Here is a 13,234-nt window from a genome sequence, read left to right as displayed (position 1 = left end):
GTCCCTCTCTCCCTGCAGGGGACCCTGACAAGGGCGAGATGGGGCTGGGGGCTGTGCCTGGACGGCAGKCTGCCTTCCGCGAGGGCCTGGCCAGGGCCGTGCAGTACGCCAAGGCTGTGGACTGCCCCAGGTAGGTGCGTCGGGGAGCAATGCACCAGACTGCTTGTCCCCTGCTGCCTGCGCCCGGGGCACCACGGCCTGGTTGAGGTGGCGCTGGCCCTGGGCGCCTGCAGGCAGTGCTGGTTACGCTGTCCCGTACCACCTTAGGCAGGGACCCTGCACTCGTTCTTCACACAGTCCCCATGCTGGCACTGTCTGCCTCCTCGATCAGTCACTCTCCTACCAACAGGGTGATTATTGTACCACCTCTGCTTGCAGAACGCTGTTCCAGCATCTCTGCCCACAAGCTGCCCTTTTTTTGGCTCCCTCTTGAGCCCTGGTTTCTTGGCCAGTTTTGTCCTGCAGCTTACACAGCCATACTTCTACCCCAGTATATATTTGGGCAGCAGTTGAGGCCCCTGTCGAGTGCTGTGTTGAACAGGCCAACCCCCTTCTGTAGGGCAAACCTTCCCCCTGCTGCTGGTAGGTATCTCTGCTCCTTTCATACCCCAAAGCAATTAACTTTAGTGTGGGGAGGAGGCAGCAGGCCCCTGTTGGGCCTCAGGTGATTCAGGATGACTACATCAAAGCACTTCTCCGTGTTACTTGCTCCTACTTCAGCTGCCAGCCTTGGCTGTTCCTCTGCACAGGATTTGGCCTTTGTACTGCTGCACCTTGCAGCCCYCTGGGGCACAGAGACCTTCCTGTGATGAGGTGCCCTTTTCTGCTGTGCCAGCAATGCTTCCGTTGCTGGGAGCACAAGCCAGTTCTGTTTGCATGCTCCTGCATACAGTCCTAAGACAGTTAATATTTTCACRCAGGGCAGTTAGTGTTTTTACTCAGAGCATTCCCAAAGCTGACCCTTCATAAGGGCCTATGCACTCATCTTACCCTGTAATGCCTCCTGGAGGTTTTTGTTCTTCTCGTCACACAGTAGTCCCCCTTTCCCCCCATTTATACTAGTAATTTCTGCTGTGACACCACAACAGTTGCTTTACTGAAGTCCCTACTGATCAAAGTGCAGTAGATATATTGCAAGAGATGCAATTAGCCTGGCACAATCCACTTCAGAAAWACAGTGTTCCATTTTTATTCCATTTAGCTCTTTGCATCATTCTTTCTCTCAAAATTTAATCTAAGACCCTGCCTACAGGATAGGTCAGACTGAGGTCTACAGGTCATTTCACTCTCTCTGTTAACAGGGAGATGATAGTCTGTTTTGTTTTCACAGTACTCCTTCACCAAATCATTTAAAATCCTCGTTTTTGCCCTGCAGTTGAGCTTTGCGTGCAGCCTGTACTAGCCCAGCAGCTGGCCACCTTTTCTTCTCCCAGTTCTAAACCTTTGGCTGTAGCAAACAGCAAGACAAGGCATCTGTTCTGCCCCAAGCAGAGACAGTGTGCCTGCTGTCCATCGTGATGGCTTCAGGGCAGCTCCCGTAGTGAGAGCCTGTGAGAACTCTGATCTGAATTCTGAATCTCTGAGGTTGGCCTTTGCACGAGKGAGGTGGCAGCTGATAAAAGAGGGAAGAACCAAGGCCCATGATTTGTCACTTGCTAGGTTCAAAGTTGTCCCTCTGAGTACTGGAATGGGATTATGCAGAYTTGTATCCCTGCAGCTCGCTGGAGCCTGTTTCGCCTCCTGCACGGAAGAGAATTACTTTTGATGCATGTTCTGTGTCTGGTTCCCTACCCTCTCTGCGTTTTCTACCTGCTGAGGAAGGTGCATTAGTGCTTGACAGCTCAGTTTGGAGAYGGGAGCTACTGCCCACAGCTGATCTCTCTGCAGGATCCATCTCATGGCTGGGCGGGTTCCTGTGGGTGCAGACCGAGCAGCAGTGGCAGGCGAGATGGAAACCACATTTATTGAGAATCTTCGATATGCTGCTGACGTCCTGGCCCAGGTAACTAGGAAACGGGTCCTGTTCACTGGTGCAGCTCGTAGGGGACTGAGGGCGGTGAGTCCCCCACCAGCTTGGCACAGGSAGGGAGTGCTCCCAGCTGCAGCACAAGCCAGCAGCTGCCTGCTGCAAAGGTGACAAGATGCTCCATGGGGTGATACCACTGTGTTACAGGAAGACATGATTGGACTGATAGAGCCTATTAACAGTCGCATCACTGACCCCCGCTACTTTCTGAACACCCCACACCAAGGTAAGGCAGACATCTCTCCTCAAAGTCTCCTTCAAGGCAGGAAATGAGCCCCTAAACATTCTGACTCAAGGCAGATTCCTTGCTGCTGCTCAAGAGCAAAGCCAGAGGTTGCCTTACATGCAGGGACCTGCTGCGGGAGCACAGCTGATGAACGGGGGTCTCAGGGCTTAACCTTGAAGCTCCCAGCATAGGAGTCACTAGCACTCATCTCTTGCATCCTCAGCTGCTGCCATCTTGGAGAAGGTGGGGCGACCCAACCTGAAACTGCAGCTGGTGAGTCAGCATYGTGCATCTCAAGGGTTCACCTTCCACCAGGGAACCTCGCTTCCCATTTGTAAAGCCAAACGCAGCTCTGTGGTGAAGCTGAGTATTAGCCAAAATACAGCAGGCAGAAGGAGATGCCCAGCACAGTGGTGTGAGGGCCACAGGAAAGGTTCAGATGCTTCAGGGCCTTTCAGCCCTGCTCCAGCATCCCTAGCATGTTGCACACAGGGCCTGGCAGCACAGGGGAGCCCTGGTGGCTTGGGGCTTTGTAGCCCTTTTTGGGGYACAGGGAGGGACAAGGACTGCTGCACAACCCTCCCCAGCCACTTGCTGCTGAACAGGCTACACTGTCTCCTCTCTCACATAGGACATCTTTCACTGCCAGATCATGGATGGGAATTTGTCACGCAACCTGGAGACATACTTCCCGCTCATAGGTAGGGCTCCTACACGTACATGGGGCAGGAGTTGCTTCCCTACGCTCTGCGGTGGCTGGCTAGGGTTGAGGGGCTGCTCTCAGGTCACCTTGTCCCATGCCTACAGAAGGCTGCAGGCACAGCTGCCTTGGGCAAAGAGCCTCTTACTCTCCCTAGGTCATATCCAGATTGCGCAGGTGCCAGGGCGGCATGAGCCCGACAGCCCTGGGGAGGTGAATTTCCCCTACCTCTTCCAGCTCCTGGAGTCCCTYGGCTACACTGGCTACGTGGGGTGCGAGTACGCTCCAAAAGGTGAGTGGGCCTGCAGGGTCTTAATGCCACTGGCAGATCCCAGAACAGACCAGCTTGTGGGGGTCCATGAAAAAAGCAGGCATGTCCTAGGGGGGCTGTGCAGGCACAGTGRGCCGGGGGGGGACCCCACCTGGGGATGAGGGCTCTGCCTGCAGGAAAATTAGCTCCAGCGTGCCTGGGGAGGCCAGCAGGAAACCCTGTCTCTTGCTGTAGGTGATACAGTGGAAGGTCTGGGCTGGCTGCGCTCGTACTGGGAGAGCCGAGGCCTGTGGCATGGAGAGACCGGAAAGGCAACAGAGTAAAACAGAATGAAATCACTGGAATAAAAGTCAAATCAATGGCCCAAACAGAAAAGCAAGTCTGTTCCCTGTTTGACTTGGGAGATTTCCAGAGTGAGGTTAAGAGCTTCTGTGTCCTAGTCACCTCCTTAATACTGCTGTTTGCTAAGACCAAGGCTGTTTTGCAGGCCTGTAGCAGGCCCTGCTAGGCTAGCACAGAAAGTTGGACCCTCATCTGCTTAAATACCATCTGCCGCAAGTCATATTTGGGGGTGGCTTGGGCAGTCCTGGAGCTGAAGATGGCTTCAGGTACACAGGAGCACCTTAACCTCCTCAGCAGCACACCAGGCACTGCTGGGCTTGGGAAGGAAGTGGGTTCTTCCAGTCCAGCTGCAGCTGGTATGAGGGGAAGAGGGCCTGGGGCTGTGGGCTTTGACATCCTGCCTGTTCCACACCCTGCAGTTCTTGAGGCTGCTGTTGCATGGCCAAGATGCTCAGGTCAGAGTGCCAAGGCCTAAAGGCAGGTGGGAAAAGTGAAGCAGCCAGCTCCCTTGCAGGCTCCCCAAGAGAACCCCCCAGTTCAATCTGGGACTGAGCACAGAGGCCATGTCCCCAAACCGAGGCACCAGGCTTTGAGCTTCCTTCACAGGGACACTCTGTGCTGACAGAGGGATATATTACTGTTGCTCTGGAGTAAGTACAAGACTCCAGTGCAAATCCAGCCAGCCCCCTCCAGCCTTGCTTACGTGAGAGGCGGCCTGCAGGGTCAGAGTTGCCTCTGCAGCCTCTACAGAAGGCCAGCCAGCAGCACACAAGTGGGGAGTCTGGTTCAGTTTACTTCACAGATACAGCAATGGCTTTAGTGTACATTTCCAAAAAAATAACCTTTCCCCTGGTCCAGTTCACCTTTCCTGTCTCATTCCGTGCTCTCCTGATAAAAGCAGAGGGCCAGAAGTGGGCAGCCTCACTGCCCAGACCCCTAAGTGCAGGAGCCTCTTCACCTAAAGCAAAGTACACTGCTGCCCCATGCCAGAAGATGCAGCGTGCTCCTCCACACGTGCCCGGCAGGCAGAACTCACCTGCAGATACTAAAGCCATGTCCCTGAGAGCCACTCTACCAGGCTGCAGCAGCCAAGCTCCTGTCCTTGCAATTCAATCCAAAATAATTCAGTACAGACCCGCTGAAAAGTGTGCTGAGGGCCACACCAGCCAGCCAGTGAACAGTGGAAGTGCAGTAGGAGCTGCAGCCCAAGAGGAGCCAGGCTGCCCACACGCATTCCCCAGCTCCTCAGTCTGGTACCCGTGTGTGCTGCTCGTGGTGCTGCCTGCAATGCTGGAGCCCAGGTACCAGAAGGCCTGTTCTTCTCCATCATCACCATTGGCACAGATGTGCAAAGAGTACACGTGTCGCTGCAGGATGTGGGCTCCAGTGCTAGAGCAGGCCTGTCCAGAGGTTGAAGCAGGCAGTGTTGATAACTGACTCCAGGTGATGGTACGTGGACACAAGCTGCGGCAGAGGGCTCTCGCTGTTCTGAGGCTGCACAGGGAACGGCTCCCGAAAAACCACTGTGAGGCTCTGCTGAGAGGAAGGAGCGGGTCAGGGGTGGGATTAARGCAAGTACATACCGAAGCACACAGGCACTCATGTGGCAACGTCAGCCAGGTATCAGAAGGAGGCCTAAATCCCCTATGTCAAGGGCACTAAGCTAGTGTCTCCTCCCATGACAGAGCATGTTTAAACCTCCTCCCATTTGTCCTGGTGAGAATCAGGTGTGAGGACATGCCCACTCCTCCTGCCTAGGCCCCCATGAATCTGCAGTTAAACAAACCCTGTGTCAGCTGCCTCAGGAGAGGAGGGGATCTTACTGCCTCCAGGGAAATTAGAGGGAAATTTCTCCTAAGGTGAAGAGTAGGAGTGCAACAAATGAGGACGAGGAGGAGATTAAATGTAATAACTGCAATTCCAAAAATAAATGCTAGCTGCACCTCTGTTCTCATAACGACTGTACTGACAAGGCCAGGCAAAGGCAGAGGGGGACAGAAAATGGGGTTCAGAAGAGGTTACAAAAACTGAAGCACAAGAAAAATGCAAGTGGCTCAGTGCACTCATAGATCAGTGTGGCGGAGGCAAGAGACAGGGGACTGGGTGATCTTCAGAGCTGGAACAGACTTCACATCTAGTAGGCAGGCTCTTCTAACAAACTCTTAAAGCCGTGAGAAGAGCTGTGTAACTGCCAAACAGCAAATGTGCTGCCATCCTTTAAGAGCGAAGAGGAAGTGATCTGTGAGCCTAACTCCAACAGTGTGCAAGGCTTTAGAGCAGGCCTGGGAAGAAACAACCAYGAAGTAAATGCAGCTCTGTTTTACCAAAGCAATGTGCTAACTCTAGAGTTCTCTTTGATAACGTAATATTTCTAGACAAAGGAATCATGGTATATCTTATCTGAGCTTCAGAAAGGATTTGATATAGAACCACATGGGAAATTTAGGTAAGCTGAAAAAGATATGAATTGATGCAAAAATTATAAGGTGAAGATGGTAGTGCTGAAAGGGGAAGTAGTAGGCTGGAGAAAGGTTACAAATGGAATTCCTCCAGGGCAGGTTTTGTGACTCACGTAGTCTAGTACTTTATAATGAATCTAGTACAAAGATGAGGAGCATGCTGATAAAATTTGAAGCACTAATACAAAAGAGGATTGAGATAATTCAAAAAGAAACCCTAGAGACTCTTGAGAGGCCACAGGAAACGGATGAGTGTTAAGCATAAAATACAAGGTTAAGAACATGAAGGATTTCTGCTACAAGTTGGGAGTTCACTGAGGGGAAGTGACAGAGGTGGTAGAGGGTCTGGGTGYGTCAGTGACCACAGGCTGACAAAATCACCAGTGTGACATAGCCAGGAAAAGGCTAATACCAACCACCCCAGGCTCTATCAGAGTAGAGTGGAGCAGGGGCAGGGACAGGAAAGCAGTGCAAGTGCAACATGCTCTGGTGAGACTCCTCTGGAATACCAGGTACAGTCCCAGACATCCATATTTACAAAGGCTGACTTTAACGAAAAGGGCTCTGAAGGACAATAAAGTCACTGGGGAAGGGAAGGCCTTTCTTAGTAGCAGAGGCTTGAAGAGCTCAGCTTGTTTAACACAGCAAAATAGARGTAGGAGAAAATTCCACCTTCAGATGTGCAAGGGAGTCTAGGGGTCAGGGAAAGACCAGTACCAGCCCAGTGAAGAGATGCTTCAGTTCAAAATTGCCACTGGTGTGAGAGGATAAAACTGGCCACGACAAAATTTCAAAAGCCAGCGTGAGATGGGAAGGGCTCTTTGCCATCAGAGCCTGAAGGCTCTGAGCAGCCTTTTCGCAGGCATAACCTCTTCCCTCTCTCCTACCCACTTTTAAGATGGAGTGCAACTTATTTACAAAGGGATCAGACATGTTGCATTCCCGGTGAAAGCATCACTGTGGAACTGGATTTCCCATGAGCCATCCTGCCCTCTGCCTGGTGCACAGCTGATGGCAGAGAATTTTTGCCATCAAGTCTGAAGAAGGCCAAAACAGGTGCAATTTTCCTAGGACCCTCGCAGTGCAGGTCCCCATCCCTTCTCTCCAGGTAGAAGCAGTCTGCGGCACTAGTGACCACTTTTTCAGCCAGGCCCAAGTTTGGTCCAGCTTTAGATTGAATAGCCAAGGACTTTTTATCCTGGAAAGAGTCAACTGAAAACATGATCTAAAAAACAATCTTGGGAGAGGAAAGGGACTGTAAGATGCTGGGAAAGTATTTGGGAAAGGTGTCACAAGCTTCTTGACTTGCTCTTACTCTCCCYGTGGGCACCTGCTCTTCTCCACTGTTGGATGAATTTAGACAGACTTCCAATCTGAGCAGGTAATAGCTGCTCTTACATTCTTAAGTTCTTACCGTCTTTCCTGAATGGGAGTCAAGAAACACAAGAACGAAGCAATCTGTAAATTTCTGGTTAAGCACAACCTGTCAAGAGAGCCACAGCACACATTGGAAAAGAGACAGTACAAACCCAGGCAGGGAAAGAAAAGCACCAACCTGGGAATGTACTGATGTGCAATACTGGTAGCACAATGCAGCAGTGAAAGTGCAACCCTGCCCAGCTCATGGGTGACACTGCCAAACTGCAGGGATATACACTGGGCAACTGTAGGCATGGTGCTCTGGAGGGTGAATGGTGACCTGCCTGTCTGGAGGCAGATAAGCAGACACAGCCGCACTCCAGGAGCACATACACCACACTGCACCAGTGGCAGTGTGGAGAATAACACCATGGCAGCACCCATGCCCTCCTGAGAGCGCTCACCAGGCTCATGCAACAGGAAGCCATGGCAGGCAGGCCCTGGGCAGGGGGCACAAAGCCGCAAGCGAGTGAGATCCTGGCTCTTACCAGGTACTGGGTGCCGGTTTCAGCGTTGTGGAAGTGCCGACAGCTCTGGGGAAAGCGACTCAACAGCACTTTAATGAGGCTCTGGTACCAGGAGACTGTCATGGTGAGGAAGCATCCCTGTGGACATGGGAAAAGATCTGACCTCAACCTTCATCCAGCCATGGCACCAGCAGCCATAGTGCTAGAGCATCCAGACCCCTAAAGAGACACATCCCGTAGAGCTCGCTGAGGCACTCTGACCCAAGGCCATTTACTCTCCATACGCAGGTCTGGGCAGCCTCCCCCTGCACCCACTAGAAGGCATATTCCTGCCTCTGCTTTCTCACCAAGTAGGAAGARACATGCCTTGCAGAGCCTTCCCCTGCAGCCCTACTCCCTCCCCAGGGCACAGCAGTGACTGCTGGACACCATGCCTCTTGGCCCTGCTGCTCACCAGCTGAGGGTCAACATCAGCAATGGATTTCCCATGCACGGCATCAAGCAGCTCCTCCAGCTCCACCAGTGAGAGCTTGCCCAGCTTCAGTTTGTCAGAAGCCAGAGGCTCCAGAAGGAAGAGACGCTTCCAGAGGTTGTCCCTGCGGCAGTGGCACTTGGCAAGCTGCACCATGTTGCTGAGCTGCTTCTGGGCTGAGGCCACCTCAGAGGCCAGCAAGGGGAAGAGCGGCGAGGTATAAAAGAGCCCAGGCCCCAGTTTGACTTGCGTGCCCCCTGCGTAAAACTCGCTGCTGTCCTCCACATCCTGCCACAGCTCTCGCTCCGCTGGCTGCTGCTGTTCCAGGCTTGACTCTGGCTCTGCTGCTTCCCATGCAGCCCGGCCCACCACAGGTTCCAGCACTTCCCGCTGCAAGCGCGGCAACTTCTTGAAGCGCCGCATATCAGCCGTGAGYCGGGGGAACAGCTCCCGCTGGCTAGTCATGATGACGTAGAAACGCAAGCTGAGAGCAAAGAGACACTTATGAGCTAGGAAAGGGCTGCTCTCTTCCCAGCTGGGCTGCAAATGAACCACGGGCCTCTCTGTCCCTGCCAGTAAGGSGGTTCCTCTGCCCAGACAGAGGGACAGCATTGCTGGACAGACTCCACACAGCAAAGTCCCCTGCAAAGGAGCCTCCCCAGACAGTATCACACCTGCTCACAGGGTCCCAAAGCTGGTCCCTCCCAGAGCCCTTGTCCCCAGCCAAAAGCTTTAGTGATGTGGCTCAGAACCCTCAGTTCTCACCGGAGCATGCGTCTCTCTGCCTCGCTCTGCTCCTCAAATGGTGCTGCACTGTGACACACCAGCAGCGACACGTCAAAGTCATCATGATGACGCAGACCTTCAGAGTCCTTGTAGGAGCCCGAGCTACGAGCAAAGGCATATCGGTGTGAAACAGATCTCACTTCCTTTTCCCAGAGCTCTCAGCCACAACAATATTACTGTGCACGAAGGATAGGACACAGCAGAACTCCCTGGAAGTGTGGCAACTGCATGTGTGTACACACACACACACACACACACACACACACACACACACAAAAAAAAAAAAAACAAAACCTCTCACACCACCTGTGCTGGCCATCAGCAAAGCGGAGCAGAACTGCAGCCTGGCACTATAGAGGACAGTATCAGCTTTGCTGGCACCTTGGGGCAGCTTCTCCCCGGTCAATTTGGGACAGCTCCAGGGACCGGAAGCAGATGTACTCACCTGTTCCAGATAGAGACCAACGCATATTCATTCTGCTCTGTGCCTGGTGCCCCCTTCTTGCTGTCATTGCCCGTGGCTGGCCGGGCCATGCGCAGGGGTTTCATGTGGTAGGTGTTGGCATGGTCAGCGATGTAGTTGTACAGCTGGTGTGCAGTGATCATGTTGGTGGGCAGGGCCAGGGTGCCTAGCGAGGGAGGACATATTGGTATCACAACAGTYGCTCAGCACCTGTTACTTGGGCAGAGCAGTGTCCCTTCAAACTACTTTGAGGGACAGMGCCCTAGAGCAACCAGCATCCCTGCTGCAACAGGGCAGTACAGACTTCTCCTACAGCTGGGCACCCCATGTCACCCTCTCCCTGTCATCTCACTGGATACTCGCAGGGTCAGGTTTGCTTGTAGAGCACTTTGGAACTTTTTTGCCACGTTATGGGCAGGCAATCAGCTCCAGACTGATCACACACCAAGTTACTCACCTTGGAAAACATGGTTGCGGCCAAATTTGGGTATGTCAGGGTGGTGGGCAATGAAATCCTCCAGGAAGCTGGTGAGATGGTAGCCCTGACGGAGGGTCATATGAGAGCCCAGCAGATACTGGTGCACTATACGCAAGTGGAAGTCATAGCTGAATGAATGCACGTGCATGAGGTCCCGCACCTTGTCACACTCCTCCGTGAAGAGCATGGAGAGCTGGGGAGGGACAGGGAGTCAAGGCAGGCACGTTTATAAGCACCTCACACCCTTCTGCAAAACACCCTGCTGACAGCAAGGTTGTGATCACCCTTGCCCCAACACCAGAGCAGGATGCAGCCCAGAAGCCATGTGGCACAGTGCAAAYAGCAGACTTGCAGTCCTGGACCCTGGACCAAGGGATCCAGCTTTGTTGCTCCTTCTACACTTGACCCTGCTGCTGGGACAATGAAAACCCCAYTGCTGGTCTCCAGTAGCAGCACAGACTGATTAGCACTGCCTTCCTTTTGGCAAGGGGCTCATCTCCACCTCGAGCTGGAAGCCACATGGCTGTGAAGGACATGACCTCCTTTCAGCTGAGTGCTGAGCTGCACTCTCTAGTCCTTGTGCAGAGATGGACCAGAGTGGCAGTGCCAGCAAGATCCGTATCTACAGGTAGAGGGATGGACCCCTGAATCCTCCTGTCTTCCCAGGGCAGGAGGCAGCACAGGGGCCTGGGGGGGAGTGTCTGGACCCAGACACCAGAGATGGGCAATGACAGAGCTGCTACTGCCCTGTGCTCAATAACTAGCAGGGACCCAGGCAGGCTGCTGGAAAGCCAGATCCAGCAGCGGCTGGTGTGTCCTAGCAGGAGCTGCCAGCACTTGGCTGGCACCTCTGCTCAGCATGCTAGTTCTTCACAGAGTATTGGCCTTCACACACATGCCACGACTGTGCCTCTAGCACAACTAAAGCTACTGTGCAAGGGGTCAGTGTCAGTGAAGGCCTTGGCCTTGCCCTCATACCAGGAGCTGATGGTGCCATTTTGCTCTCTCTCAGTTCTTTGATCCCTTTGGGCAACTGACCCACACCATAATCCCTTGGTGTAAGAATGGGGGCAAGCAGGGAAAACCAGCAGACAGGAGCCACCGGCACAAGAACAGGCTTGCTCTCTGCACTGCCTGCATTGCTGCTGCCACAAACACCCAGACGGCAACCAGCACAGCCAAGACCAGCCTGGAGAGGAGCCTGCAGCTGTCCCAGAAGAGGCGGAGCGAAGAGCAAGGAACACAATGCACTGCCCCCACTGTCCCCATGTGAGCACTCAGAGCCCACCCCGTCCTCCTCCCGAGCTGTGCTGCCCACTGTGGCACATATATTGCTATACATGCCACCACCAGCACAGGAGGCAAGAGGCAGCTCTGGCAGCCAGCTGCTAGGGCAGGAAGGGTGAAAGCACAGCCAGTGGGAGATTCAGCCCTGCACTAGCAGGTCCTGCTGTGCCCAGCATAGCAGTGGGAGGAGAGGACATACCGCAGACTCAGAGACGGAGCTGGGTCCCATGCAGCTCTTGCTGCGAGCTCTGGCTGTAAGAGTGCCCTGATGGAGAGAGATGCACAGCCAGTGGGAAGAGGGACAAGGCACTGCTCAGCCCTGTCCCTGCATCCAGCCTGCCCAGGGTGGGACACAGGCCCATGGTGGGACAAGGGGAGCAAAGGAAGCAGAGGAGCCCAACTGCCCCACCTGAGGTAACTCTGGGCTAGTCTTGGCATGTGGGAAGGTCAGCCAGGCCCCTGCAGCAAGCCCCATACCCCTTATCCACTGCTCCCAGCACTGTCCCCTCCCACTGTAGAACCAGGCAAAACCTTCTCCCAAATCAGCCAGAACAAGCAAAGACATTCCCTGCAATGCCTGGTAATCCTGCCCTGTGTATAGGCAGGTTCCCCAGGAAAGGCTTAGCAGACCTTCAGGGACTGCCATGGAGCCCCAGCATGCTCTGGCTCAGGAGAACCGCTCTTGGCATATGTAAGACACAGTCTTGCTAAGAAGCCACCTTGAGAAGGACAGTATGGTCATGCAGGACCTCCTGCCTCAGACAGTCTGGGAGCAGCCAGCTCTTTGGCAGCCACCCAGTGCCTTGGGGACAGGTGAGAGAAAGTGGCACCTTGACACGCCACATAGAAGGGAGCAAGCAGCCTTGTAGTGCTGTAGAGCAAGGCATGAAGGTGTCAAGAACTAGGGCTCATGGTGCAGAAAGGGATCTCCAGCAAAGGGCAACCAGCCAGGCTCACAGCCATTCTGCTTCCTCCTTGCTCAAGAGAAGAAGAGAGCTGCCAGCTTTCCGTGGTCTGACTTTTCTTTGTGCAGCCATCTGCCAGAATTGCTCCTATTCCTTCCTAGACTGCTCTCTCTTGTTCATCCAGCTAGGACAAGAGTCATTCTCTTCCCAAACTTCCCACACACTTTCACTGCACTCCAGGTTTGCTTAAGCAGCATCCCATAAAAAGCATGTGGCTGCTGAAGGCTCTGCATGGTTTTGCTTTTCCAGGAGGAGGGAGCAGAGCTCTCCAGAACTTGCTGCACCTGAAACGCCCACCCTGTCCCAGAGATCGCTGCCTCCCTCGAAGCAGCTGCTGGCCCTGAGAAACATTGGTTATGCCTGCAAAGCCATTACCTGCGAGTTCACAGACTGGCCCATGGGTATCCGCGAGCACTCCAGCGCATACTGCTTCACACAGAAGTAATAGCCCTGGAGGAGAGAGTACACTGAGTACAGTCCAGGCCTCAGGCTTCTTCACTGAAGAACAGCCCCTGTCAGGATGGCTGCACCCTAGACTGTCTCTTCACCATCTGGGATAGAGCCCAAACGCTCTTGCTCCTGGCTTTCTTTCCGCTCCTAGCTGAACCAAGCAGACCCAGAGTGAGACCAGGCAACACATGGCTGAGCAGAGTACCGAGCCCGGCGCTCAGCCCTCGTCTCTACATAAGCCCCACCCCAGGCAGCTCTTACTGCCCTTGGCTCTGCAAGAGTATCCCTTGCTGACCCACAAATCTGCAGGAACATGGAAGAGGCAAGATGAGAAAGGGAAAACCACATGTCCCKGCTGCACTCCTCTTATCACTCCCGCTGTGTCCTTTGAAGATTGTCCCAACCCGCTACCCACCAGAGACT

The 13,234-nt window shown here is 53.8% G+C and overlaps 2 protein-coding genes across 3 annotated transcripts in view; one reads left to right on the top strand and one right to left on the bottom strand.

Moving 5' to 3' along the window:
• The window catches only part of HYI (hydroxypyruvate isomerase (putative)), a 17,198-nt gene extending 13,600 nt beyond the window's left edge, over positions 1-3,598 (top strand). The window contains exons 3-9 of the mRNA XM_085298241.1: positions 19-130; positions 1,888-2,002; positions 2,174-2,252; positions 2,476-2,525; positions 2,884-2,953; positions 3,110-3,244; positions 3,458-3,598. Coding sequence (XP_085154367.1) covers positions 19-130; positions 1,888-2,002; positions 2,174-2,252; positions 2,476-2,525; positions 2,884-2,953; positions 3,110-3,244; positions 3,458-3,546 — 650 coding nt within the window. The 3' untranslated portion in view covers positions 3,547-3,598. The remainder of the gene's footprint in view (positions 1-18; positions 131-1,887; positions 2,003-2,173; positions 2,253-2,475; positions 2,526-2,883; positions 2,954-3,109; positions 3,245-3,457) is intronic.
• Positions 3,599-4,338: 740 nt separating this feature from the next.
• Positions 4,339-13,234, bottom strand: part of SZT2 (SZT2 subunit of KICSTOR complex) — a 61,606-nt gene continuing 52,710 nt past the window's right edge. For both annotated transcript variants that reach the window (XM_085298205.1, XM_085298206.1), the window contains exons 64-72: positions 12,737-12,811; positions 11,596-11,661; positions 10,089-10,302; positions 9,614-9,797; positions 9,148-9,270; positions 8,365-8,866; positions 7,932-8,048; positions 7,439-7,507; positions 4,339-5,098 (exon numbers count right to left, since the gene is read on the bottom strand). In XM_085298205.1, coding sequence (XP_085154331.1) covers positions 4,955-5,098; positions 7,439-7,507; positions 7,932-8,048; positions 8,365-8,866; positions 9,148-9,270; positions 9,614-9,797; positions 10,089-10,302; positions 11,596-11,661; positions 12,737-12,811 — 1,494 coding nt within the window. In that variant the 3' untranslated portion in view covers positions 4,339-4,954. The remainder of the gene's footprint in view (positions 5,099-7,438; positions 7,508-7,931; positions 8,049-8,364; positions 8,867-9,147; positions 9,271-9,613; positions 9,798-10,088; positions 10,303-11,595; positions 11,662-12,736; positions 12,812-13,234) is intronic.

The sequence above is a fragment of the Rhea americana genome, unplaced genomic scaffold (genome assembly GCF_003343005.1).
Source record: "Rhea americana isolate MKP2758 unplaced genomic scaffold, rheAme1 scaffold_136, whole genome shotgun sequence".
Classification (NCBI taxonomy): Eukaryota; Metazoa; Chordata; class Aves; order Rheiformes; family Rheidae; genus Rhea; species Rhea americana.
This window is presented reverse-complemented; position numbering and strand designations above follow the sequence as displayed.